Source organism: Amblyomma americanum, chromosome 9 (genome assembly GCF_052857255.1).
Source record: "Amblyomma americanum isolate KBUSLIRL-KWMA chromosome 9, ASM5285725v1, whole genome shotgun sequence".
NCBI lineage: Eukaryota > Metazoa > Arthropoda > Arachnida > Ixodida > Ixodidae > Amblyomma > Amblyomma americanum.
The window spans coordinates 106724402-106751089 of record NC_135505.1 but is presented as its reverse complement, the minus strand read 5'-3'; the positions used below and the strand labels follow the sequence as shown (position 1 = coordinate 106751089).

Below are 26688 nucleotides of genomic sequence, written 5' to 3'. Positions count from 1 at the left end.
ACCTGGTCTGTATACAAGTTCTGATAAACTGTTATCTTATTGCCCCGGGCAGTGATACACAATGGAAGTTTACAGAATCATGAATTTTGACATTATTCTAATTATGCTTGCACTTATAAATGAGAGCACAGTATCGGAGTGCGTCGCATGTGTGATGGCAAAGCAACCATTTTAAGACCACCCCCTCCTTCAACAACATACTTTTGTTCACAAACTCTGCCGCTCAAATCCACGCCTTATTAGAGAGATTATCCGCCACCAGGAATTCGTTCTTCAGCCAAAGATGTTTGCTCTGGCTATCGAATGTACCGTAATCTTCTTAATAATAATAATAATAATAATAATAATAATAATAATAATAATAATAATAATAATAATAATAATAATAATAATAATAATAATAATAATAATAAAATAATTCGTTTTTTGGGGGAAAGGAAATGGCGCAGTATCTGTCTCATATATCGTTGGACACCTGAACCGCACCGTTAGGGAAGGGATAAGGGAGGGAGGGAAAGAAGAAAGGAAGAAGGAGGTGCCGTAGTGGAGGGCTCCGGAATAGTTTCGACTGCCTGGGGATCTTTAACGTGCACTGACATCGCACAGCACACGGGCGCCTTAGCGTTTTTCCTCCATAAAAACGCAGCCGCCGCGGTCGGGTTCGAACCCGGGAACTCCGGATCAGTAGTCGAGCGCCCTAACCACTGAGCCACCGCGGCGGGGTAATCTTCTTATCCCATTTCGCATTTTGCGTATAGTGCGCAGAGTTCAATTTTGGTCAAATGTTTTTTTTTATTAAACTATCCACACGTCATGCATCAACAACCCGAAATTAGAATCGCATGGGAAACTTCATGCGATAATGAACAATATAGAAAAAGAGAATTCCGCGTAGTCCGCACGTATAGACAGCCCGTAAAGACCGATATTTGAAATTTTAAACTTACTTATGGCCCACGGGCTATATACCGGATTTTACGGCATGCCTAAATCTGCGGTTTCCTCTATAGAGTCGCTCAGGCCGTTTTCAGACGTGGTACATGCCGTGTCTGTCTAACTCAATCCTGCCCCTTCAACCAGGAGCGCAGGCGCCACACCGAACGAAACACTTATAGATGGTAGCCAGCGCCAGTCATGTATTTTTCCTTGTACCTTGTCGCAGCGCTGTTTCCTGCCTTCAGGATTTATCACCTAACTCAATTCTGCGTTTTGATGTGTGTTTTTTTATGGGTGCCTAGCTCTTGCGTTTTTGTTTGCAGATCACGGCGTCAAAAGCACAAGTTATTGGGCTTGGTGGAGAGAAGTGTTTTTTTTTCTTTCACATAAGCATTGCGCAATATTTTCATAGGTGTGGCGCGGAATATACGACATTAAAGAATTTCACTCACTGAACTTTGAGTTCAAGCGCTGTGCTCTTCAGGTTTTGAATAAGTGACGCCCACCTAGATGCAGTAATCGCACCGCGGATTATGGATCATATTGAAGAGTGCTCTCTGAGCGGAGAACCCCCAAGCATATCACCGCCTATGATTTACCTGCTCCCGATAGATGTTTCCGCTGGAGAAAGACGCGTTTAAATTGGCACTCCTAAGTGGGTTTATTTTTGTACATTATTGAGGTCTCCATGTATATACAGCATAGGCGGAGGTCGCCGCTCGCGCGTCGTGCAGGCCATGGGAAAGGACGAAATCTCCCAACCGGTCTTCATTCTCCCCCCTCTCCCTTTCCCTCACATCAGAACCGCTTTCTTCCTTGTCTTTTGCAGCTTGCTACAAGGCACGGCGGTTTAGAGCCCGAAGTGCACGGGTGGAGAAAGTGTTCCACTAAAAATACAAAAAAAACATATAGAACTGAGTGCCCTCTATTCAGTCTTGTGTGGAAGTCTTCGCGCAGGTTTCATCTCTCAGTCGGGTTAGGAAGGCAAGTTTTTGTTTTTATTCCTACCCTCTTATCACCTTTTGTCCAGTTACTACAAGCTACATTTTTGTGTCTTGTTTTGAGAGAAACTCGAGCTCCGCAGCTTGTGTTTCTGTCCATTCCTTCCGCAGATACGTTGTACTTTTCTCCGCCTACCTTTCGTAACACTCCATTCATTATTCATTACGCTGTGCTGCGTCAAGGGCGAAGAGGAGAAAGTAGGGACTCGAGCTAGTCGCCGAAGCGGAATGCAGACAAACATGTGGCTTTTTTTTTGTGACTGTGCGTGTGTGTACACCCGGGGGCTGTTAGGCATGTCCACATGATTGCAGCTTCCTCACTCTATACTTAGTGCTCGTCGCAGCAAGGCTTCCGTCATTACAAGCGAGCCATCTACGTTGCATCTCCCGGGTTGGAAGACCAGTCGCTCGGCCGGCGTGGGGAGCTTCGGTTGCTCGAGTAGCAGAACGTCCCACCAAGAGAACGGAAAATGCCACCAATACGGAACCCCGAAGTGAAGTTCGTAAAGGTAAGTTTTGCAGGATTTGCTTGAGAACGCGAGAAATGCTAAATCGATCGTTTTTGGAACGTTAGGCTGTTTACGATTGCGTTTTCTGTCGGAGTCTACCGGTATGCGTACGTTGTTTCAAAGGTGCTCCGATGGCCTTTTCCCGTAACCTCGAATAATGTTTAATTGTACTTCGCAGCGTCTCCCAGTCATACCAAGTTTTCGCGCAAAAGATATCTGCATTATTTTAGAAGCTAACATGTTATTAAAGAAATAAACTTCAAACTACGCGTCTAAACGACTCCATGCGCTAGCAATTAGCTTGCCCTTATGTGCCAGCAGGGATTCAGCTTCACCAAAAATAACAGATCAGTAAAACATTCACCCTAATGTTTGCGTCCGATTGATGTGTGAGGTTTTTCCGGCTTTTCTGTGATGTTGAGTTGTGAACGGGCCCTACTAAACGCTAAAAGCTAACCATGGTCGTGCTTCTTTGCAGATATTTATAAACAATGAGTTCGTCAATTCGGCTTCCGGAAGAACGTTCCCGACATACAACCCGGCCACCGGGGAGAAGATTTCCGATATTCAGGAAGGAGACAAGGTGAGAAATCTGAAAATGTTTGTTTATGGTTTTCATAAGTTTTAATAAGGGTGAATATTCTTAAACCCTCTGACGGCTCTTTTCCATTAGGTGAAATTTTCATCACGGCTAATACGTTTATGGGAGCTTAATAGTACTTGATGGCAGTTGCAGGTAATACCACATATATAGCTAGTAACGCAAGGTGACGCAAGGGGTTACCGTTTAAATCAATGAAGTACTAGAAGCAGATACGCTTCGCGCTCAACTGTCAACGTCTTTTATTTTTCAAGGTCTCATTTTATTTCAGCTAATTTGTTTAATGATTCGCATTCATGGAACCTTTGCCGTTGAAATAAGTAATCACTCTTGAAAGAGTAGATTGAAAATTCGCTGAAGCCATTTCGATCTCCTTTTACAATAGTTGTGCGTAGCATAGGTCAAAAGGAAACTGCACTTTTTGCAAATTTTCCGTGAAACTCAGCTGCAGTCAATCTAACAAAAGTCGTCGAAATGCTACAGACATTGTTTTAAGAGCGGTCATAGCTTTGACAACCAGTGAGGGTCCAAGCTGTTTTGCCCAGATGCCATTTTTTTTTGTTGCCTTGGTATGAAAACGGAAGTACCTGGTGTGATTCGCTCAAACGACGATTTTGACGCCAATGCAAGGATGACATGGATGGTGCGCTGCCATACCCCGAATAAACATTTTAATGTTATGTGTCGTTTCCTTTCAGACGTAGCCCTGCGGAAGATTAAAGACGGTTCCATAAAATCATGTAGCTAAAATTCTTGCCGACGCAGCCGGGGCGATAGCCTGGCTGGCTCTTCTAAATGGTGCGGGTTCAAAACATATTATGCAAGCTATCAGTATACTAACCGGAAGGCCTTCAATCAATTTTCGTTTTGTTGGAGTGAATGACGAAAAAGAAAGTAAAAGATTTGTTACTCAGCCCTCTACTTATTTCCCCCTCTCATATTTTAATTATTATTACAGTTTGATCCAGATAATTCGGCCTCAAAGACAAACGAAAACATGTTTAAATTAAGCGGAGTTCAGATTAAAGGGAGGTTTTTTTACTACACCTAACGCTGAATCCACAAAACAATCTGAGTGAATATACAAGAGCATTGAATCAACCGAGTTCATAATAACGAATTTAAAAAAGTAATATATGATTTGCCGCCGGGGTGAGTTATAGCGGCAAAGGCCTGCTCAGCACCTCTTGGCCCCCGGCCCAGGCGGCCGCATTTCACCCGCGTACTGAAAACGCCAGCGTAATTAGAAATCCAGTGAACGTCGAGCACCGGCTGATCGTAATCTGTAACCTTTTCAGAGCCCCTCCGCGTTACTCCTTTTCGTTCCCCGGGGATGACAGCGTTTGTTTTTTACGGAACATTTCGTGAACGTTTCGGCGCTTCTGGATTCAACAGGAGGACGTGGAAAGGGCGGTGAAGGCTGCCAGGGCTGCGTTCGCGCTCAACTCGCCGTGGAGGACCATGGATGCCTCCCAAAGGGGCAGGCTCCTGTTCAAGCTGGCCGACCTGATGGAGCAGAACCTGGATCTTATTGCAGTAAGAGCCGCCATCCACTTGCTCTTGAAGTTCGTAGATGATGAGTGACGCAAATGGAACTGGACAAACGCAATGAAAGAAAGCCGAGGTAGTAACACGCAATGTTCAAATGAACATCAAGAAAAAAAGGAAAACTTTGTATGATAGTTAGTGCTATTCGGCACTTTATGTAGAGGGATATTATGCCTTTGCTTTTAGTCTTGGTGTCTTTTTAATGCCTGTGTGACGGTATTAAGGGAGACATTTTTGTCTTTGACGTTTACCTAAAAAGTGTTTGTTAAATATAAGTCTATATTTGTTTTGGCTATTGTAACAAGTTTTGAGTTTATAACATTTACAGTGCTTCAGGAAGCTGAACCTATCAGGTAAACTATGATGGGGATTAAGGGACGCAGTGAAGGTAATTTACACCTCCTTTCCTTTTCCAAAGCCTCAGCCTGCTCCGCAAACTTCAGAAAAGGGTGCACCAAACCGCCACAGGCCACACGTGATAGGAGTCTTTGATGGAGAGCCGAATGCCTCACTGTTGTGTGAGTGCACGCCACTTGGGAACAGTTTTGTGTGCTGTCTTCCGACTGCCCGCAGAAACCAAATCCGAAACCCTTGGTTGAAAACAGCCTTATAATATGTTACTTAAAGTTGATTGGCCACACCTTCCTGAGTTATATCGTTCCTAAGGCACGGCTTAACACTATCCTCTTAAAGCACAAACTGAAAATGGTGTTCTCATTGCTTGAATAGAAGAAGGAATACTGGGGGGGGGGGACTGCAAGCACATCGATGCTAGACGCGATCCATCAGCCGGAATTCATTTTCGAAAAGTCCCGCGTGGCCGGGGTGTCTGGGGTTTGGCAGTACGAAAAGGAGCATCAGAACCGGTCTCCATCTTAGCCTCTAAGCTTTAGCTCTTTCGTAAGCACTCGCCAACACCCACCTTGCGGAGCTGATTGCGCCCTGCTTGTGCCATCTCGAGCAGATAGACGGAAGCCAGCCTGTAACAGGCACTGTTGTGAAAGAAGCGACGTGGCTGTTATACGCAATGCCGGTTTCAACACGAAGCGATTTGAGAAATCCATGTGTTTGTCCTGAAGGACGCTACGAAGAAGCAAGCTTAAGACTGCTAAAAAAACCCTGATATGTAGCGAACATGTGCGAAGGGGAGAAAGCGCTGCACTACTTTCACACCGAAACACGGTGAAAAGTATTTCTTTTCGCGCTCCGCTCACAGTGTGTTATCAGTCAAGACATGAAACCGCCTTTTAAAACCACGTCACACCTGGGCCGCCCTATTGGCTGCGAGTGCGTTTGGGGTGATAGCTTTATTTTCCACTCCCCTTTCCTCCCGTGCTTACTCTCTCTACTATTGCTTCTTGCTTGATTTCATCACTCCTTATTTCGACGACCATTTCAAACGTTTTTGCGACTGCGTCATCATACTTCGAAACACCACAGATTTTTCCCTCCATAGCGGTATACGGTAGGGGAAGGGACTATACATTCTGTTCGTTCTAGCCTCGCCCTAGGTCCTATTTTTCTGCCTGTTCTGAAGTTGCCGGGTTCTACCAGGAAATGAAGTGCGCTTGGTACTCCATGTTGCGTGACGTGACGACACATGGCGTGTGTCGTCGTAGAAGCAGCGCGTGTTCGTGCGCTTCTTGCTGCTCTCAACTGCTTCCAAAAGCGATGGCAGCCTTGAGCGCCGGAAGCTCATTTGCGTTGTAATGGTGCCGTGGGTGCGCTTCTCCGTAGTAGGGTGTTCTTTTTTTGTTTCTAAAGGCCGGGTAGGCATCGGCCATGAGTGGCATTGAGCAAGGACAATTCACAATAGAGGGAATGCACACATACATGCTTACGCTCTGACACACAAGCTCACGCACGTACCGTCGTCACCACACTCACCACGAACGCTCGACAGCGTGGCTTACACTGACGCCAGCGTCGTGAGACGTTCGTCGCTGGAGCCGAGCCAGTCCTAGGTACAGCCTTCCTGATTTTTAATAATATAGCGCGAGCCTGGACCAAACTGTTGGTCAGCGCCTTTTAACGGCGACAGACGTGCAACACGGCGAGAGTTCGCGCACGCGCACGAAGGGAGAGCGTCGTCTGCTACACTGTTCCGATCACGAGGACACACGACCTGCCACAATATCTGTTGGCAAAAAACCGGCGGGCAGTAGAGCACATGTGCATGAGTAAGATGTGATAGTGAGACATTTGAAAGCTGCGATGCTTTTTTTATACCGTCTAGACATTGAAAGACTGATTAAAGGGCTGGTTGGTGGCTCTTTATCGTGTTCAAACCTAGCAGAGGGCTGCTCGAATCAGGAGGTTCGCACTCCAGGCAGTGACTTACACGTGATGATGTATTTCCTTCCTTTTATTTTTTCTCATCTTAGCTCTGATTCGTCAGCGCGGCCTCCCGTAATAGGAAAATAGAGAAAGCATGTCTCAGTGTCACATCTTAGTCATGCACATGGGCTCTGCTGCCCCTCCGGTTTTTTGCCAACAGATATCGTGGCAGGGCGTGTGTCCTCGTGATCGGAACAGCATAGCAGACGCCGATGCCCCTTTGTGCGCATGCGTGAACTCTCGTCGTTGTGCACGCTTATCACCGTTATAAGGCGCCGACCGGCAGTTTGGTCAACGCTCCCGTAATATTATTAAAGATGAGGACGACTGTGAAATAGAATAAATTGCTGGGCTAGTTGGTTCGTAACGCACAGATGGTGGAACCAGCGAAACTGACGAAGGACTAGACAAAGAGGCACATCCACAACACCGCTGGTGTGTATGTCAGCGGTGTTGTGTGCCTCTTTGTCGTGCCCTACGTCAGTTTCGCTGGTTCCAGCAGCAGGTCTAGGTACGTTTGCGGCTTTTACGATAGCTGAAGCGCACTTCAGTTAGTCCCGCCTTTCTCTTGTGTATAGGCGACGGGGAGAGGACGCGCTGTCTCGGCAAGCCGACATGGCGTGTGACAGCTCGTGCGCTTAACGAATTTGACCCCAGGGCAGCCGCTTGAAAGAAATAAAAAACAGGAAAAACAGCAAACGCGCTTTCATGGTGTCTGCTAGGCTGGATAGCAAATAAATCTGCCGGTTAGAGTTGTTCGGGTTCCTCTTGATTGCTTCGTTCTCTGACAACGCACATCGTAGTTTTATCGCAGGTTAGTGTCGAGATTTCCGCTCTGTCCGCGCTGCTAGGGAGATCCTATGCATTCCGTCGTGTCGGGGCATAATAGCTGCGCGTGTCCTGAGCACGCGCAGCTTTTAGGCCACCTTCGAGGCCGAACTCGAAAGGCATGCCAGCTATGGCACGCCAAGTCGGGTTGCCGAGATAAGCATCCCGTCTATCAGCAAAGGCTAAACACAAGTCATATAAAACTTCGCTCCATCTATCGTCAGCCGCGGCAAGCATAATGAAGTTTTTAGTTCTACTACCGAGTATTGTCTCAGTTCCAGCGGCCAATGCTTCGCGGCGCTCGCGTCAGTTCAAGCCACGCTGTCCATCGTTCGTGTTAAGCGTGCATACAGCAGTACAGACACGTACAGTCTTTGCCAAAAGTAACCAGGCTGCACTGTTTGTCGGAAAGTTGTGTGTTGAAGTTCTTCGGTGGGCTATTCCAGCGGAGGAGGGAACGAGACACTGCCGAGCCGCGTTGTGAGCGGACCGGTTCCCGTCGTCATCGCCCGTGTGTCCAGGGGTACACGCGAGGCGGATACGCACATAGCGTGTTGAGAGGGTTCTGATTATAGAAGTTATCTGCTGTGCAATTGGGTGGGCTCGCGTACAGCTTCTTGTGAATCAGAGAGTATTCGGAGTTTGCGCGACATGTCAGTTTGAAGCGATTAATTGCCGACCAGAACGTTTTCCACCTACAGTAGAGCGCCGTATACAGCGAGCAGCTCTTCTTCCTTTATGCACCCATCGGGTGCACGAATAGTACGGCAGCCGTTGAAATTGAGATTCTCAAGGCTGCGCCATGCCACTGATATGGCGCCGTCTTTCAGGGATGCATCTACGTATATGTCCTCCTCATCTTGTTCTCTCTCAGCGGCCGTGTGTCGAGCTAGGTGGAGCCGTACCTCCGTATGTGCTCTGGATGAAGCAGAACTTCTGTAGCGGCCGAGGTGAGGACGAAGCAAGGGTGGAGCCGGCCGGCCGGCCTTCATAATCAACCGGTGCCGAGAGTTGGCGGCCCAGCGTTCCAAAGCGCGTCCCTGTTTCGTGCAAGTTTTGCGTGTTTCATGCCGAGCTACAGTTTCCTCAATGATTTTGTGTATAGGAGGAAGGGCCACCGCTTCCTCTAAAGCCGTGATGCGCGTATGTCGTGGTAGACCTGTTAAGGTGCGTAACGTGGCCCTGTGCAGACGAGCTAGGTCTTCCTGGATTTTCGTGGTCAGTTCATACGAGGGGGCGCCGTAGAGAATCTTGCCAACTGTTACCGCGCGAGCCAGCGCGTGACAAGCCTCGTGCCTTGCACCACCGTACTTGTTTGACATACGAGCGATGAGATGCACGATACTCTTCCAGGTGCTCTTGAGGCGTTTGATCCAAAACGAGGACTATTACAGCTGCTGACGGGCACAGCGAGAAGCTTGAGTGATCTGTTATGAGATGTGAGCACCTGGCCTGCCATGAGAAGATGCGACTGTTGGGACGGGTTAGTACGAGTCCTGCCATTAATGCTGAGAAATTCAGTCTTGTCCGGTGCCAGTTGAAAACCCAGCCCTGCTAGTGAGGTCTCCAGGCTATGCACCGCTGCCTGCAGCTCGGCTTGCATGTGATCGGTGGACTCAAAATCACTGGCCTCGACCCACACTGTTACGTTGTCCGCGTAGATCGTGAATCTTGCTGCACCGTCTTGTTCTAAGCCTCTCGCTGCCTTCGCCATCGTCAAGTTAAACAGTAAAGGGCCGAGGATTGAGCCCTGAGGAACTGCCTGTCGAGGTAGTACGTGCGAGGGGTTCATTCTTGGGTACCACGGTTGAGACGCACGGGTCTGCTCTAGAGAAAGTTCCGTATCCAATTCAGCGCCCATTTACTGGGGTAGGCTTGGCCACGCTCCGCAACGATGGCGTTATGATCGACGTTGTCAAAAGCTTTTCTCATGTCGACCGCGAGGACGTAATCGGGCACGAGGTGTTGGGAAGTTCGATTAATGGCTCGCCGAAGTAGCCATAAGTAATCTTGTGTACTCAAATTGGGGCGAAATCCGGTATGTGCAGGGTGGTACCAAGTTGTGGCGTATTCCAGGTAATATTGAATTCTATTCTTGATTAGTCGCTCAATCAAATTACAGAAGGTGGAAGTGAGAGCAATTGGTCTGAGGTTGGAAATCATAGAAGGAACTTTTCCAGGCATTGGTATGGGGTCAACCATTGTTAGCTTGAGCTGCTCCGGCACATCCCCTGTCTCACATGAGCTATTTACTGTTTCTAGGAGCTGCGCTTTGGCGGCATCACTAAGATTTATAAGCATCTGCCAGGCGACGCCGTCGTGCCCTGGGGCAGAGTGGCTCTTTCCTTGAGCGAGCGCCGCCGACAGTTCCCCTATTGTGAACAGCTTGTCAAGTTCGGTATCTAGCGTAGACACAGTTATGGGAAGAAGGTTATCAGAAGGTTGGTCTGCAGCGTGCAGAAAGAAGGTCCGGATAAGTTGCTCCTCTACCGAGGACATCGGTTGCTGTAAGGACAGGTCTGCGAAAGTGGAAGTCCGCTTTTTCTTCTTTGCAGCCATGCTTCTGTAAAGGGCCCATAGTTCACGGAGCCCATTTTCTTGCCCCATCTCAGCGCAGACGTGGTGCCAGTTTTCTACGTCTAGGCGAAGTGTGTAGTCGCGTATGGTATTGTAGTGGCGACGAATTTTTTGAAGATCCTTTTGGCGCTTGCCGTGTGTACGGTAGCGGTGCGTGAGGACAGAGGCACGTTTCCAGATATTGACTAAGTGGTTGTTGAGAGGAGTGGTTGTGTCGCTACATTCTATTTCTTCTGTCGCCATCACTTTAGCTGCGGTAACCTTATAGAGAAATTGTTGGAAGCTATCGAATTTAAATTGTTGAGACAATTCACGAATGCGCTGCCAGTCAAGTGAGGGCAACGTCTTCTTGGCGCGAAGCCGTTTGTTGCTGACACGGATGGCAATGGGAAGTGATCATTGTTCCATGTAGTATCTCAAATTTCCCAGTGTTTTACCGCGCCAAAGGTTACAAGAGTGAGGTCCGGTGTAGTGTCAATTTGCCTAGCGTGCAGGCCGACTCGCGTGGGCACATGTGGTTCGTTGCAAAGGCGTAAGTTTGAAAATTCCATGTCTTCTTCGAAACGACGCCCCCTGCAGTCGGTCGTGGAGTAACCCCAAAGAACGTTTTTGACATTGAAGTCACCGCCAACAATAACTGGGCTGTGGTGATCGGTTGCAATCAGTTGTTGAAGACATTCATATTTGTCCATCCTGAGCTGTGTGGTAAGAGGCCTGTAGTAAACAGACACCAAAACTATTGGTTTACGACCCGGAGACCTCACCTTTACCACGACGACCTCTCGATATTTATTACTGGCTCCTGAAAGGCGGATCTGCGTCGCCTCGCAATCTGTGCGTATGAGTACTGCAGAATGGCTTGTTACTATAACTTCACTCATGCCCTCTGCCTTATGTTCTATAGCAGGATCTGTGAACACCCTGTACCCTGGAAGGGTACATGGTCCTCGCGTTTCTTGACGCAGGATGGCTTACGGTTTGCAAACTTCAATCCGAGATTTGAGGATAGGGCCGTTTTGGCGACAGCTCCGGCAATTCCACTGTAGAACGGTAGTCTCCCCGAGTCCCATTATGAAGAGGGTTGTGGAGCTTGGACCGGTCGTTGAGATTGGGCCTTCTTTTGGCTTGGAGTTTCACACTGGTCATTACTGAGCAGAATTTCAGCGTGTGATGCCAAAAACTTCATGGCTTGCTCGAGTGTGGCAAATTTGAGATTTGAATTCTTGTTGGAGGACTTTGATTTCTTTTTGAATCTCGCATGTGGCCTCGTATTTGATTTGCGCTGCTGTTTGTGAGAGCTGCGTCCCAGTATCCAATGGTGCTTTGTTTGACGCGTTTTTTGGTCGACGTTTCTACGCACGCTTCTAGATCGGCTCGGTCTTGTGACGGAGCTGCGTAACGATGAGAGCGATCGATCACTTTTCCTGGCTGACTGGAATTTTAGAGACTGAGTTTCTGCGTGCAGCTGCGCTGTCTCCTGCCGAAGAGCGTTGACGAGGCTACTCTCTTGTACATCATTAACTTGACTATTACGAGCCAATTTTGAATGTTCCCAGCTGCAACGTCAGCACACCGAACCCCTGCTTTTTACGACGCAGGCGTCTCTGGAGTAGTTGCCGGCGTCTAATAAGCAGTTGGCGGCGTCTCAGAAGGAGTTGGCGGCACTATGCTGGGGCAATCGCGGCTCACCGGAATGTGCCCCGATGGTTTGCACAAGACGCAAAATGGCTAATCATCACACTCATCCATGGGTGTGTGACTGCAGCCGCAGACTTTGCACACACTGTCGTTTGGGCAGTACTTTGCCATATGACCAATGTTATGGCGGTTGTAGCAAACCATACATTTCGGCTGGTATTCCTCTACCCGTGTAATCTTCACGTAGTACTTGACTACTTTTGGCAGTGCAGCTGCATTAAATGAGATATTAGATTTATCAGTTTTGCCCATCTTCTGTGCTTTGATGATTTCTGCTTGTTCGCAACGATGCCATTGAAATATCGTTTCATTGTCGTCTTGCGGGTCGATGCGGATGACACCGCGCACGGCGTTCTTAGAAGTTACGCGTTCTACTTGAGTTGAGTTGAGTTGAGGTGTTGAATGCTACAGGTGGGGTTAGCCTTGCTTTATCTGCCAGCAATTGCTCCACCGCAGCGTCCCTTCTATATTAACAATGTCGCATCTACGCCGCTATGCGCACAGTCTCTTATAATAGCACACATTCTCTCCGGCAGTCACCATCTTTGCACACAATCAATCCACACAATCCACATCACAGTCCACTCCAGAAGTCACCATCTATGCACATATCCAGTCACAGTAGAACATAGGCCATTGTAGTGCCACAATCCATACACAAATTCACTCACAGTATAAAATAGTCCACTCCGGAAGACACCATCTACGCACACATTCAATCACAGTAGGCCATAGTCCGTTCCTGCTGTCACCATTTACTTCAATCGACGATGATATCGTTTCCATCTTTCTAAGCGAGACGAGTTAGACCCATCATATTATGTGCATGCTGTTCATCATAAAATGAGACAACGATGCTGTTGGCGACATCGTCACAGCGCGCCGTTGCTAGCTCAGCTTACACATCTTTCGGTGCTATCATTACTATAGCCTGGGCTATTGCATTGCGAGTAATATTTCTTGCCTTAAACTTTTGTGTGGGCCTCATTATGAGTGCAATCCGGGGCCGACTCACCCTGTCCTCACGGGTCATCCTGTGGCGCTTGCTGGGGTGTCGACGCTCCCATGTTGTAAATATGACGTCTTCTTCCCCCGTGGTCTGGTCGTATTCGGCTGGTTGATCCAACTCGTTCCCCGGGACGCTGGATTGAAGCATAGCTTGCGCCTGTAACATGGCGTTCGCTGGTCTCAAGTAGCTGTATCCAGACTGGCAGCTGGCGGAAGCGTCCAACTGTGCCATGATCAGCGCCGAGCACTGGCGTTACAACAGCCACTGGCGCGTACACCGCAGTCCAGAGTTAGGCCTAGGCACCACCACCACGAATTCCGGTAAAAGTCCACTAAAAACGGAGCTGAGGCTCCAAAAAAACTGCTCAGCACACACCAGAACCATTAAGTAGAGTATCCAGTCATCCTCAGTATCTAGGCACACACTTAACCGTTGAAAAAAGGAACAGTTCGCGGAGCGCACGCAAAGAGTGTACCTTCCGCCGCGTCCGGAACGTTTCCCTCCCTTTGCTCAATGTAGGAGCCTAGCTGGCGCTTCAAGAGCGCAGTTCTTTGCGTTATCGTGTCCATAAATTTTGAATATAAGAACATTTAAAGGTACCATTATTAAAGTATTGAAGGTAATGGGCTATTCTTCCAATGTGCAGCAAAATTTTTCTTTTTAAGTGTTTCCATCGCTTGCATGGAGCGTTTAAGACGGCCACAGAAAACCAATGGGGACGCTTTTCACGATAGCAAAAATGATAATAGGATAAAAATGCAAGCTGCCGAAGGAAAATCTGCGGATAGATTTATTGTTATAGTGACATGTTACAATATGCGAAAAAATTTCTTTCCTAAACTCTTTCCCATTCTAAAATCATTTTGTCCATAACTGTTGGGTATGTGTAAGGTTCTAATACTAGATGTGCAGACAAGAAGGGTATTTTTTCTTTTTTTCTGCAAAATGACCGCTGAAACGATGTCTTGCAATTGGAATTCACTCTTCGCAGAGCCTCGAGACTTTGGACAACGGGAAGCCATTCACCAATTCATTGGGAGACACCATGTTCGCCATCACTTGCCTTCGCTACTTCGCTGGTTTTGCTGATAAAGTACACGGGAAGACCATACCGATTGGTGAGCTCCAAACAAAAGACGCGTCTTATTCTCAGTAAAGTCTTCCGAAGATGAATGTTTTTTTCTAGATTCAAGACTCTGAAAAAGAAGGACTTTTCTTAGTCTATCCTAATACCGCAGCGGTGGCCTAGTGGTTTCAACATGCGCCTCGCATGCGGGAGGTGCGGGGCTGAATCCCCAGTGCCGCTGGGTACCCACCGGTGATTCAATAGGTACAAGCTTTCCTCTGGCCTGATGCTGGGCTTCTTTAGGGAGAAATACTCGGGATATGTGTCTTTGACCACACCTTGAGTAGAACTAGAAATCTTGGGCCACGGAGCTCTTTGGCCACAGATGCACTTGCGCCATAAAAATCCACCGTCATCATAATCATCAGTATATGTTAATAAATAGTCAAGACCTTTAGTAGGTCACCTTGGCGAGCCCTGTGGCGTTCAGGTGCTGTCTACCGCATTTAGTTTAAAACGTTAACTGCTTTTTGAGGTATCGAAGAAAGACTGCTATTTTTAATATCTTCACATTAACAGAAATATACAATTGTTGCGGCACTTGAGTTAGAATTCTTTAGTGTCATCTACTGCATAGTGAGGTGATATATTAAGTTTGTAGTTTCATGAATTCAAGTATTGACGCACAGATACAACTGCTTAAAAATATGACAGGCCGGGAAGGCGGCGATCTGCAGAAGCATGCTATATCTCTGTAAAAAAAGAGTGTCAGCGGTTGCTAAGAATGTAAGACGCAGGCCTCAATTGTACTTGTTAGTAATATATCGCCATCTTAATTAAATAGCGATTAAAATTACCCACTGAACTATTGAAGATGCGCGAAATCTTAAATTTAAAAGGTTTAGAAACAGTACCACAGAACGGACTTGAAGGCCTTGCCAGAATGTACAGGAAAGTAATAATAATAATAATAATAATAATAATAATAATAATAATAATAATAATAATAATAATAATAATAATAATAATAATAATAATAATAATAATAATAATAATAATAATAATAATTGGTTTTGGGGGAAAGGAAATGGCGCAGTATCTGTCTCATATATCGTTGGACACCTTAACCGCGCCGTAAGGGAAGAGATAAAGGAGGGAGTGAAAGAAGAAAGGAAGGATGAGGTCCCGTAGTGGAGGGCTCCGGAGTAATTTCGACCATCTGGGGATCTTTAACGTGCACTGACATCGCGCAGCACACGGGCGCCTTAGCGTTTTTCCTCCATAAAAACGTAGCCGCCGCGGTCGGGTTCGAACCCGGGAACTCCAGATCAGTAGTCGAGCGCCCTAACCATATACAGAAAAGTAGGGAACTATTTTAGACAGCACAAAAAATTAAATACAAATGTTACTGTGTGTGTTTCCTTAACATTACAGTTTAGAAAAGGAGAGAAATGGAGTAATCAATTTAAGTAAGAGGTAATCTGACATGGCGCCGGTGAAAGCCGAAGCCACAACATCCGTGTAGAGCGTCGTTGTTTTATCAAGTAAGATACGACAGCGATTCTATGCAGTTTTCTTTTTTAGGTAACTGGAGGATTCAGCTTAAGTCTTTAGTTCTCACTTTTACCACACTCTGCCGTCGCAACGGATGCGGTTAGCTTTTTCATGCAACATGCTTAACGAAAAAAGCCGTCAGAGGTAAACAGAGACAGGGGTGCATAAAGCTTCTAGCTCTTCGACTGTTCGATACTACCAGAAACAAGACGTTCCTACGCTACGAACTACAAGAATGCCCAAAAAATTTCTGCGTAGCTCTTCAAATATACTTCATGCTGACATGTATTCTCGGCGACGAAGACCGACAAAAAAAAGTTATTTTTAGTGAGCAGGATGAAAACGTAATGCGATGAGCTTGATGCAGAAACGTTGAAAAACCTTTCGCAAAGTGTTTGGGAAGAGCTGAACAAGAATTAAGCTGCGTACGCTAACAGTTTGAAAACTAGGAGTACAAGGTCCCGAAAAAGAGAAAGAAAAAAAGTGATTACATCCGGCAAAATGTTGCAAAATGTTGCAGCTTATGTGCCATAGTATGAGGACAACAACAACAACAATGTTGCAGCTAGGTGTAGGAACGGGCTTGCGCATTGTGTTTAAGAGATTTCCCAAAACTACACTTGATTTCACATGAAGTAATTTGGAACCACAGATATATATCTATCGTTGAATTGATAGTTTTGATCCTAACATGGGACAATTACTCATGAGTAGCCACTGAAGCGCAGACATGCGGCTACAATGACATCTATGCAGCGCTCACAGAACTTTCAGAGTTAAGCAAAAATTTGGCCTGCTCTGGAGTTCGAAACCGGTACCACAGCTTGTCCAGAGAAGCCGGCCTATCAAATGCGCCAACAAGGATGGCTAGCAGATGGCAGGGCGAGGCAGAAATGACAAAGAACTCGAAGTGGGAGTAACGTTATTCCAATGTGTTACCAAGGTGGAGTAAATTTGATATAAAGCAGTAAGTATTAGGTAGATGAAATTTGAAAAAACGTGTAAATTTTGTATTGTTTTCCCCTGCACAGATGGAAAAGCATTTGCCTACACAAGACGCGAACCAGTGGGAGTAGTCGGCCAAATCATACCTGTGAGTGATGAAAGCCCTAAACACTTTGTATATTTTGAATTTCTACACCTTGTTGCAAAGATTGCAATGAAGCGTTGGGAAATGCGAGTTGACCTTATTCGTGCAGGTACTGCATTGGTGACTACTCAGGGTGATTAACCGTAACGCAGCCGCGTATGGATTTCATGCTATATAAGGTGCCACTCTGATAACGGTCCCAGGGAATCTTTTCTATGTAACGGAGAGAAGCCTAGTAACTATACGCATTGACTGCTGTATTATCGTTAGAGATTAGAGCTGCTGTGGCTGGCTAGTGTTATTGAAAACTGTGCTTGGTCTCTGATGGCAATGAAGGCGTTTTTTATATTTCGATACATTCAGCATATATTTAAAGTTCTTCCTTTTCAGTTTTTATTTTTTTCCAGAATTCAGCAGTTGAAAATAGCCGATAATTTTGGAGCTAAAATTCGGCAAAAGATCTTCTAAGTACGCAAAACTTTCCGTAATTCTCGCTTTTATTGTGATTGTTTTGCAGTGAAAGCCAACCGACTATATATGTGCTCGTCACTGTGCGGCTTGGGAAAGGCTGTATTATTTGTGAATTATTTTTTAAAATACGCGAAAATAGATGGCTGGACTAAATTTACGAAATAAGATATTTTTATTATTTACAAGAATTTTTTCGCTCGCCTTGCCAAGTCCTTTACTTTCGTCTTGGATCTTTCTGCCTTTGATAGTACATTGAGAAGACGTTCTTTGAATATCCCAACTACCATTTTAAAAATCCAAGAGCTTTTAAGCAGGACGTCATTAGCTTCGGTAGAGCTTGAAATCAGGGCTAATGAAACGTCTACTCAAGGCACGTTTTGGCAGACTCTCGACTTTTGAAAAGTGCTCTTGGAATTTATCCTCAGTCGAAGCTGCATCATGATTAGCAAGCGCCAAAAGAGGTATAAAATCATCAGTTATTTGGAAACAGCCTCTGAAAGATGCTCGAGGTGTACGCTAGTTTGTCAATAGTGCCTTCAGCTTTGTACGCCGGAAAACTACATTTTCGCGAAAGAACATTTTCGAGCTTTAAGAAACTGAAATTTTAGGCAATCTGGTTTTTAACATACCGGTTAAAGGAGCAAGAATATAGAAAGCATGTTTCTTTTCTCGAAAACTAAGTGTCCTACATATATTATATCAGTTTAACAGCACGCAAAGAAGACAAGTTGTACCCATTCAAAAATTTATCAGGGTGGGCAAGTTAATTTGATACCGGTAATACTATTTCTAAGTTCGAACATCAGCCTCCTAGCCTTGTAATTCTTGGTTCTAAGGTATAGAACTAATTCTTACTGGCTCAGCTGTACTAGGTTACTAGCTTTCTATGGATAATTTGCTAGTTTCTGCTAGAAGCTAGTAAATCTGAGAGAAGAATATAAAAGTTATACTATTATTCTATTACAGCATACTATTTTTTTGCGGTACTACTACGCTCTACTAGGATTTTAGTATGTTTTTTTTATCTAGCGCGCTAAAATTTACTCCAAATTTTATTACACTCGCTACGCTGTAATGACGTTCCAGTCACACCTAATACTTTTCCTGAAACAAACACGCGACCACCGGCGGTGCATGCTCTTCTCTGATAGGGAGATATAAGTTTCGCAGCTCTTGGGTAACCCACTGAGGGATCTCTATTGTCTTGTTCTTCCTGATAACCTCATGCCCGACTGCAGTGGAACGCGCCAGTCCTGATGCTGGCCTGGAAGATCGGTCCGGCGCTTGCTATGGGCAACACTGTGGTCCTGAAGCCCGCCGAACAGACGCCGCTCACGGCGCTGTTTGTGGCGAGCTTCTTGGCGGAGGCCGGGTTCCCTCCTGGCGTAGTGAACATCGTGCCTGGCTACGGCAAGACCGCGGGCTCCGCCATCTCGAACCACCCGGATCTAGACAAGGTGGCCTTCACGGGATCTACTCAGGTGAACATACCATGTGCTCACTGCGATAGTGTCATTTCTGGTCTTGTGAGAACCGACTGAAGAGTGGAGGCAAAAAGTTAGAGGCTTATGCATAGAACGTATCGCACGTCCACATGCGTACTTTTCTCTGTTTTCTGCACGACTTTTTTTTTGCGTACATATGCCTCTGTGGGAACTCCCGTAAGATAAGTGGGCCGAAAAGAGTGAATAGTTGTATTTGTATTGACAGCATTAGAAAGACTGCTTATTGATGCTATCCAGGAAGATCTTGGAAGATGGAGATGTAAAAGTCAGTAGGTCGGTCACGAAGAAAGTCTAGATAGAATTCAGAGGCTTCATGGCAGCTCCATGCATACACGGTCCTTGGTCTGCATACTTAGACTATAGACTACTCAGACTATTCCCACGGCATAAAGTTTATTATTTTAAGTACTTTTTTGCTGTTCATTCGCTTCGTGCTTCCTAAACAGTGACAAGAAATCTTAGATGATCCAAGTATAAGGTTTTAATAGGTGAGAGTTTTGTTTTTTTCGAACCGTCCAGGTTGGTCGACTGATCCTCCAGGCCTCTGGAGCGTCCAACCTCAAGAAAGTGTCCCTGGAGTTGGGCGGCAAGAGCCCCCTAATCATTTTCCCGGACGCAGACCGTGAGTACAGTGGACTGTGTTACCTTCGATTATAGAGCTGATACGTGCAGTCATACGTTACATTCGTTACCCTCTGTCCAGCTGCTGAAGCATGTTAGCTTTTACCAAAGTAGTATCTTCAGACGTGGGACCTCCCACACCGGACACCGCGGTGGGTTGTCGTCAATGCTTTATTTCACGCAGTGGATCTGGCCGCCAAGCTGGCCCACGAAGGCGTGTTCTTCAACCAGGGAGAAGTGTGCTGCGCCGCGACACGGACATTTGTTCACGCCGACATCTATGACAAGTTCGTGGCCAAATCTGTGGAATTGGCCAAAAACAGAGTCGTCGGGGATCCCTTCGATCAGCGATCCGCCCAGGGCGCCCAGGTACGCATTTCACAAAACGCACTCACACGTAGAAATACCTTCTCGCCTTTCGGTGGCGTTAGCAGTTAACGGTTTCCTTCCTTCTTAACACGGACAGAGTTAGGCTGGAAGACAGACCGAGCATTATCACCGCGTCTTTCTTCAAACAGAGAGATAGACTCCATATAAATAGATTATTCCGTCCTTTTTTTCTTAACACATAGAGACAGGCAGTGGCCGACAGAGAATAGCAGCTGTGCTTGCTTACAGCTTCGCTTTGTCCACTAATCCATTAGTCCCGTGGCCTTCAAATTTGTAATTTTTATTTTGGCTGTTTTCGTGCATCATTTGATGCCTTTTTTTGTTTCGTTGTTTCTGTTTATCACCTTTCTTTCGAAAATATCTATTTTTATTTTCTTTTATGATTATGCTTGCACTTTTATTTCTTTTGTGGAGTTCATCCACATTTCTCTTTGCCCACGATGCTGGCCAGTGGTCGTATCGAGGACCAACGAGCCCTCATAAAACAGGCCCATCTGACAGCTGAAGCCAATGCAGCCCTGGAATGAGGACGTCACCCACAAGCCTCAAGAAACATTCCTTTGATATTACTCATTAAAATTTACTTACCTAACTACCTGCCTGCCTGCCTGCTACTGCTACTGGCACTGCTACTACTACTGATACTACTACTGCTACTAAAACTACTGCTTCTACTAATACCATTATTATTATTATGTATTCCATATTTTTATTATTATTATTATGAATATTACTGTTATATGTATTCCCCATTATTCCCTGTTGTTTTACCCCTCATGTAACACCCTGAAAGTGAGGTCTCTTGAGGGTATCCTGAATAAATAAATAAATAAATAAGTAAATAAATAAATAAGTTAAACAAGTAAAAACGCAATCTGAAGCCTTTATGTGCTCTATTTTCGTTCACAGATAGACGCTACGCAGATGGAACGAATCCTAGGGTACATCAAGCTGGGCCAGAAGGAAGGAGCCAAGTTGCAATGCGGGGGCGGCAGGCACGGGACTCGTGGGTGCTTCGTCCAGCCGACCGTCTTCTCGGACGTCGAGGACAGCATGACGATCGCTAAGTACGCCAACAGTGTTCTCGTATACACTACCCGTAGAGCGCTTCCATTGACACTGAGATGGCGTCATGCAATAGCACTTGCTGCCACACGGCACAACGGTTGGGTATGAATTCTTGATACAGTGAAGACCTCAACAAACTTTCGGCCAGTGCCAGTAGAAGAGTAAAAAAGAGGAAAAAAAACTCAGTATTTCAGGAAGTGCTACATGTTGCCCAGGACTGGGAACGATCTCAGTAACAAAACGAAACCTTGAAGGAAGTCGAGTTACCAAATATTTAAGGGTTAAAATGAAGCTGATTGCAAAAATCTTCAATGCATTCTGATTACTGAATGGTGACAGCCGGCCTACATTTGTTTCGTGGTAATACATGGTTTATATTATTTTCTACGAATAACGTTTTTATTGTCCACGAACGTCACATCATGTTAGAGCTAACAGCTTTAGGAATGAGGCTCAGCCTCAGTAGCAGCTAAAGGAGCAAGCAATATATTCGTGTGTTGTTTTGTGGTTGATGTAGATTGAATCAGCTATGTTCCATATCATCATAAAAAATTCCTTAAAACAAAAACTCGCTCTTATTACCCTTTTCTAAAAGAGTATTTAGAACGTACCAGGCATGCTGAAAAAAAAACGAGAAAATTTAAGTTCCTGACATTCCCAGAAAACTTATGATGATTTCATTTTCACCAATTATTGCCCCTAAAGTTCTCTGAAAAGAGGCTAGATTCTTTGGCTCCGACAAGCTGAGGAGATTTATTTTGATCAATGACTGATTCGCCTTAGTGCCGATTTTCGCTTTGTTCATTTGCGCTGGAAAACTAAATTATGAATCTAAACGTGACGTAACTCTATGAAATTGAGTACCTAGAAACGCATTTATCTTTTTATTCTACCTTGAGGATTGAAAGCAAATTAAGATTCATTCTCTGTGTCGCAGGGAGGAGATTTTTGGCCCCGTGCAGAGCATCCTGAAGTTCTCGAGCACCGAAGAAGTCATTCGACGGGCAAACGACACAAAGTACGGGCTCGCGGCAGGTGTCTTCACAAAAGATATCACTACTGCCACAGTCGTGGCGCACGCCTTGAGAGTCGGCACCGTTTGGTACGTACTCACTCTGCTCCATAGTGGTTACAACGCGCAAACAGTTTTAACATCGTAGTAGCCACCTTGAAGGTGGTCTAAAATTAGTTTGTTGCAGGCATTAATTCGTTACGCCCACAAGTATGTGTGCTATGTGACGCAATCACGTTTCCTTTGCTGTGCCGGTTACTTTATCGTAGATCGTTTCCTTATGGACGTGGCTTGCCGGCACTGATGATGATGATGGATTTTTATGGCGCAAGAGCATCTGTGGCGATAAAGCGACATGGCACAAGTTTTTTACATCGACTCGAGGTGGTGTCAAAGACCCGTTTCCCAACCATTTTGCCCTTAATAGGCCGAGTACTAGACCAGGGGAAAGCCTGTACCCATTGCATCACCGGTGGGCACCCGGCGGCACTGGGGATCGAATCCCGGACCTCCCGCATGCAAAGCGGATGCTCGAAACACTATGACACCGCTGCTGTGTGATTGACGGCATTCCATTCTACTAGGTCCACATAGTACTTTAAAAGCTGCGATACTTGATGAGGTGTTGGGCCGAGCTTAACAAGATATAGTTTCATGATTTCACAGTGCTACATTGCAAGTGCACCGTTTTAGTTGCAGTTAAGTCCCACGGGCGCATTGTAAGACGTCATCGTTGTCAGGCTATATTCTCTAAAAGAGAAAGATTTAAACTATTTGATGCACACTTTACTCTTTCCTGTGCCAATCATGTCTACCCTGTCTTATCCAGTTTGCTGTTCTTATCACCTCACCTGTCGGTCTGTCGCCTGCAGAAATGTTTTTTACGTGTGTAATATCTACTACCTCAACCTAACAGACCACCATTTATGTGTTCAGTGTGTTAAATGTTCTGTCGAAATGCGTTTTCTTTTCTCACTTTTAGGTAGGACATCCACCAATCCTTGGTTTGTTGATTTATCTATAAAAACTCAAAGGGCCCAAGAGAGAGTAATTTACTTGCCTTATGGGTTGACACAAATTTGGGAGTGATGCTATTCGCTCGAGGCTTTGAAGTGAGTGGCATTAGAGTGAGAGAAGACGTTTACCGGAGATCGTTGCCCTAAATGAATCTGAAGCTAAAGGAACGGAGTTGTTTGTTGAGAGCAGCGCGTAAAATGCTTCAGAAAAGCCCATTCGAGAAGAGTACTTGAACATGGTTTTAAGACAATATTCTTAATGACTGAGGCCTGTAAAGTGCAGACCAAAGTTTTGAAACGCATTAGGTATGCCGGGCGAAAAATTGCTTGCTGGTTTTTAACTGTAGGTCTTGCGAAATACCCTCAAGCTAGCGAAACAGAAGCAGGTGTGCCAAATAATTCCACTTCCCTGTCGCGTTGCCTTCACCTGGCGCTAAAAAAAAAGTCCGCATTCGCTTTAGTAGCAGAAAGAGGCTTTATGATCTCTTATTATCCTTCCCAATGCAGGATCAATGGTTATTTCCAATTTGGACCTCAGGCACCATTCGGAGGCTACAACATGTCTGGAATCGGACGTGAACTGTGAGTTGCTTGTCTGTGTCTTTTCTATGCTATCGACCATTGATTGAGGCTTCTAGTCTGAACTGAACTGATGTAATCACCAAATTACAAAACTGTCGATAATTTACGATGAGATTGGATACACGTCTTATTTTCTGATGCACTTATGTTTGAGTGAATAAAAATGGCACTTGTGACATAATATTTCTTTCCCTGTCATAAAGCTTATTACGCTTATGTGAGCGGGGCAAAACAGGTAATATTTGATATCTGACTTTGCAAGAACGCACGCTAATATTTCTCTCTCTATTGACACCTGCATTTTATTCTCCACAGCAAAGCATAAATAAGTTTGCTGCAGGTGTTTTTATGGTGAGAAAGCTTGAGTTCAAATACGCATTATCTACCCTTTAGAGGCCCCGGCCGAAGTTGTTTTGCCGCTGTTTCCTGCTAGGCTATGTAGCGAATAACTTGGACTTTGCTTTTTGAGAGCGCCAACCGACTCAAACAAATCTTTCCTTCCGAGGAACAGCGACTGCAGCGTATATTTCAGGAGCACCTGACAGATCCTTATTCATACGAAGATGTAACATTTATTATTCCTGTCCAACATAAAAGTAGGCAGTGGGCGCCTCCTACCTCCTACACTGGATTTTTCGCTCTTCCGCGGTGTAAAGAGGAGGTATCAATGAGTTCTTGAATCTACCGGCTTATTTATTTCGATATAACGACAGGAAAGTTTTTACCCTTGCAGGAAGTGTGTTCGAAAATAAAGGAAATGCAGGAAAGCAAAATCCAGGAAATGCTGAGGCGATTTACGTGGTCACAAACACTTCGACAGAACAATACACCACTGCCTTAGCCAAACAAATTCTCTTCAAGTGCATGAATAAGATTATAGGATAGAAAAACAGTCCCAAGAAGGGAATTCCTTGCCGAAAATGCCTAGAAATAAAAACTGCTTCGACACTTCAGTCAGCACGAATTGCTTCTAATAAATGACTTCTTCACTTCCACGTGTGCTTTAAGTTTACTGCTTGATATTTAAGGTGCAGGTACTATTTTATGTGTTCAGCTGTCATGCACGATTTATAAAGGGGATGCTTGCTATGAGATGCGGTTGTCCTTCGTTACCTTTGTAGGTGGATCTCAACATTAGTTTTACTGTGTAACGTCTAGTTTAAAGCATTACTGTCACCGTTTCGTCTCCCAAGTGCTCCTAATGCTGCTGTCCTTCCTGCGCAACAAGAACACATGAACATCATCTGGATAGTATTTTTCTTACCTGTGGGTGCGAGCGGTGAATTTTCTCGCGACGACGAATGCGTCGACAGCTTTGTCTTATAGAAGTGTCATAAAACTGTTTTGTAAAGTGCTCTGCGCAACATCTCTCATTCATTCCTTGTGATCTTATACGCAGGGGTGAAGACGGCATCCTAGAGTATACTGAAGTCAAAACAGTAAGTATCGACCCCGAGCGACATATCTTCTAGTGCTGTATAAGGCTTAGCAGTGTTGAGTATTTGTTTTAATCTCATGTTAATCATGCTACAGGTTGTGACCAACATCCCTGTGAAAAATTCGTGAGGATACACAACTAAAGTCGACGTTTCACAGCGGAAAGCATCATATGACGGCGAGAAATCCACTGGAAACGCATTCGATATTCAACTACTGCTAATAAACGCATACGTTTATGGTTTATACGTCTTCGAAGTTGATTGCTGTTCAATTAAAATTAATGAAGCCCTTAGTGTGTGGACAAGGCGCCACTTTCTGAGTGTGTGTTGTCAGCTTTTTTTTCGACCCATTCACTTTGAAATTATCTTTACATCTAAACATAACCTGTGTGTGCTCTACTCTTAAAAAGCAGACCGTCACTGGCTGACAGCTGCTCCTTACAGTCTTTCTGCCGAATTTTTTTTGACCACAACTGAACGCACTGCTAGCCTTAAACCTGAGGCAGTGGGAACTTATGGACTCAATAATGTATATTACAAGCAAAACTGAACTAGCCGTACACACTGAATCGCCATTAAGGATGGGCCAAGAAAGGCAACAAACAGGAACAAGGCAGTCCTTATGCATTATACAATGATCTAAAAAACTAACGAAAATATTCAAAAATTTTAGTTTGAGGAACAAAATTTACCGGCGAAAGTGGATTAAGGCTTACTTGAAAGATTCAGCTAGAGCCGTTAATGGTCGAAAATTTCACGCGGAGACAGCGGCTGCATCGCGATGGCGCTTTCTACACTCCCATTGCTGCATGGGCTTCCTAGGACGAACTTTCCTAGCAGCGCCTCTAGCGTATTACAGCGGTTCGTGGAAATTTCCGGGAAGATTATGTGCTGGGAAGGCAAAGTCAGGCCTGAAGGAAACGCGAACGCGCCTATGCCCCGTACTTTACTTTGCATCTGGGTATTCATTCTAAACCGGTTTATAACTCTGCGCTTTAGTAGACCCGCTACCCAAAAGCATCAGTCAGACTATGTGTGCACGGCAGCTGTACCCCTGCCAAAAGTACACGAGCAACAGGGATTTGCTTCTCAGCTGTATTGTGGCGAGTTTACAGCATTCCTACAAACCAAAAGGTACCGAAAGGTGAGGAGAAGTGCTCGGCTTACCTTACACAGATTTATTGCTTAACGATTGTCATAAGTTCCCCATTACTGGGCTACGAAAGAAAACTGATTGATTGGTTACTTTTGATAAAGACACACACAGGTAAACTATTTTGTTTTCTTCAAAGCGCTGTTCTCATTTCATTCCGGCCTGACGGCGCCTTCACCGGAGAACCCTCCGGTAGGTGCAGGTACCGGCACCTGCCAAGCCCTCCGGACTTCATCCATACGAAGGCCCAAGGTGGGTTTTGTATAACGTTTCTCGCCGTAAAACAAGGAGCTGTAATGAAGCTGATGTTAAAAGATAACCTTCATCGATAGCTTAGAACGATAGTAGTGTGCTGGAAATCAGCCGAAGAAATGGAATAACTCAGGGCAAACTGCAGAAGCACAGCCACTGCTCTTTCATTGCCAACCGATTTGTCCATTATTGTTTGATGTCCTTGACCATGAGCGTTCATGATACGTGACCTGGTGCAGTCCACTCGAGCTACCGCGTGTCACGTTGTTGGAACCAGCGTCCATGTCAAAGCACTCCCGATGTTTTTTTCGCTGAAAATGCCTGTTACTGGAAAATTCCGCATTCAGCTAAGTTATTTGGGGCGACTTTGTTTATAAAACCACGATACTTGTGGAACTCAGAGCTTCCCGTGTTGTATATACAGT

General features: G+C 45.4%; 1 protein-coding gene across 2 annotated transcripts; it reads left to right on the top strand.

The window, feature by feature from the left end:
• Positions 1 to 1771: 1771 nt before the first annotated feature.
• Positions 1772 to 25100, top strand: LOC144103986 (aldehyde dehydrogenase, mitochondrial-like). 2 transcript variants are annotated; one of them, XM_077636739.1, is made up of 14 exons: positions 1772 to 1920; positions 2270 to 2446; positions 2925 to 3029; positions 4443 to 4583; positions 14036 to 14162; positions 16696 to 16757; positions 18464 to 18706; positions 19250 to 19352; positions 19536 to 19720; positions 20651 to 20808; positions 21747 to 21911; positions 23345 to 23419; positions 24819 to 24858; positions 24953 to 25100. In XM_077636739.1, exons 2-14 carry the CDS (start codon positions 2408 to 2410, stop codon positions 24983 to 24985), a joined length of 1476 nt encoding a protein of 491 aa, XP_077492865.1. In that variant the 5' UTR covers positions 1772 to 1920; positions 2270 to 2407; the 3' UTR covers positions 24986 to 25100. The 2 variants fall into 2 exon arrangements, with proteins under 2 accessions (XP_077492865.1, XP_077492864.1); XM_077636738.1 differs by lacking the exon at positions 1772 to 1920 and having other exon boundaries at positions 1954 to 2446.
• The last annotated feature ends 1588 nt before the right edge of the window (positions 25101 to 26688 follow it).

Excerpts from the sequence above, each read along its gene's own strand:
- LOC144103986 (XM_077636739.1), top strand. The coding sequence starts at position 2,408 with ATGCCACCAATACGGAACCCCGAAGTGAAGTTCGTAAAG. Across the intron at positions 2,447-2,924 it reads CCGAAGTGAAGTTCGTAAAG|ATATTTATAAACAATGAGTT; the intron begins GTAAGTTTTGCA and ends GCTTCTTTGCAG. Across the intron at positions 19,353-19,535 it reads CATTTTCCCGGACGCAGACC|TGGATCTGGCCGCCAAGCTG; the intron begins GTGAGTACAGTG and ends TATTTCACGCAG.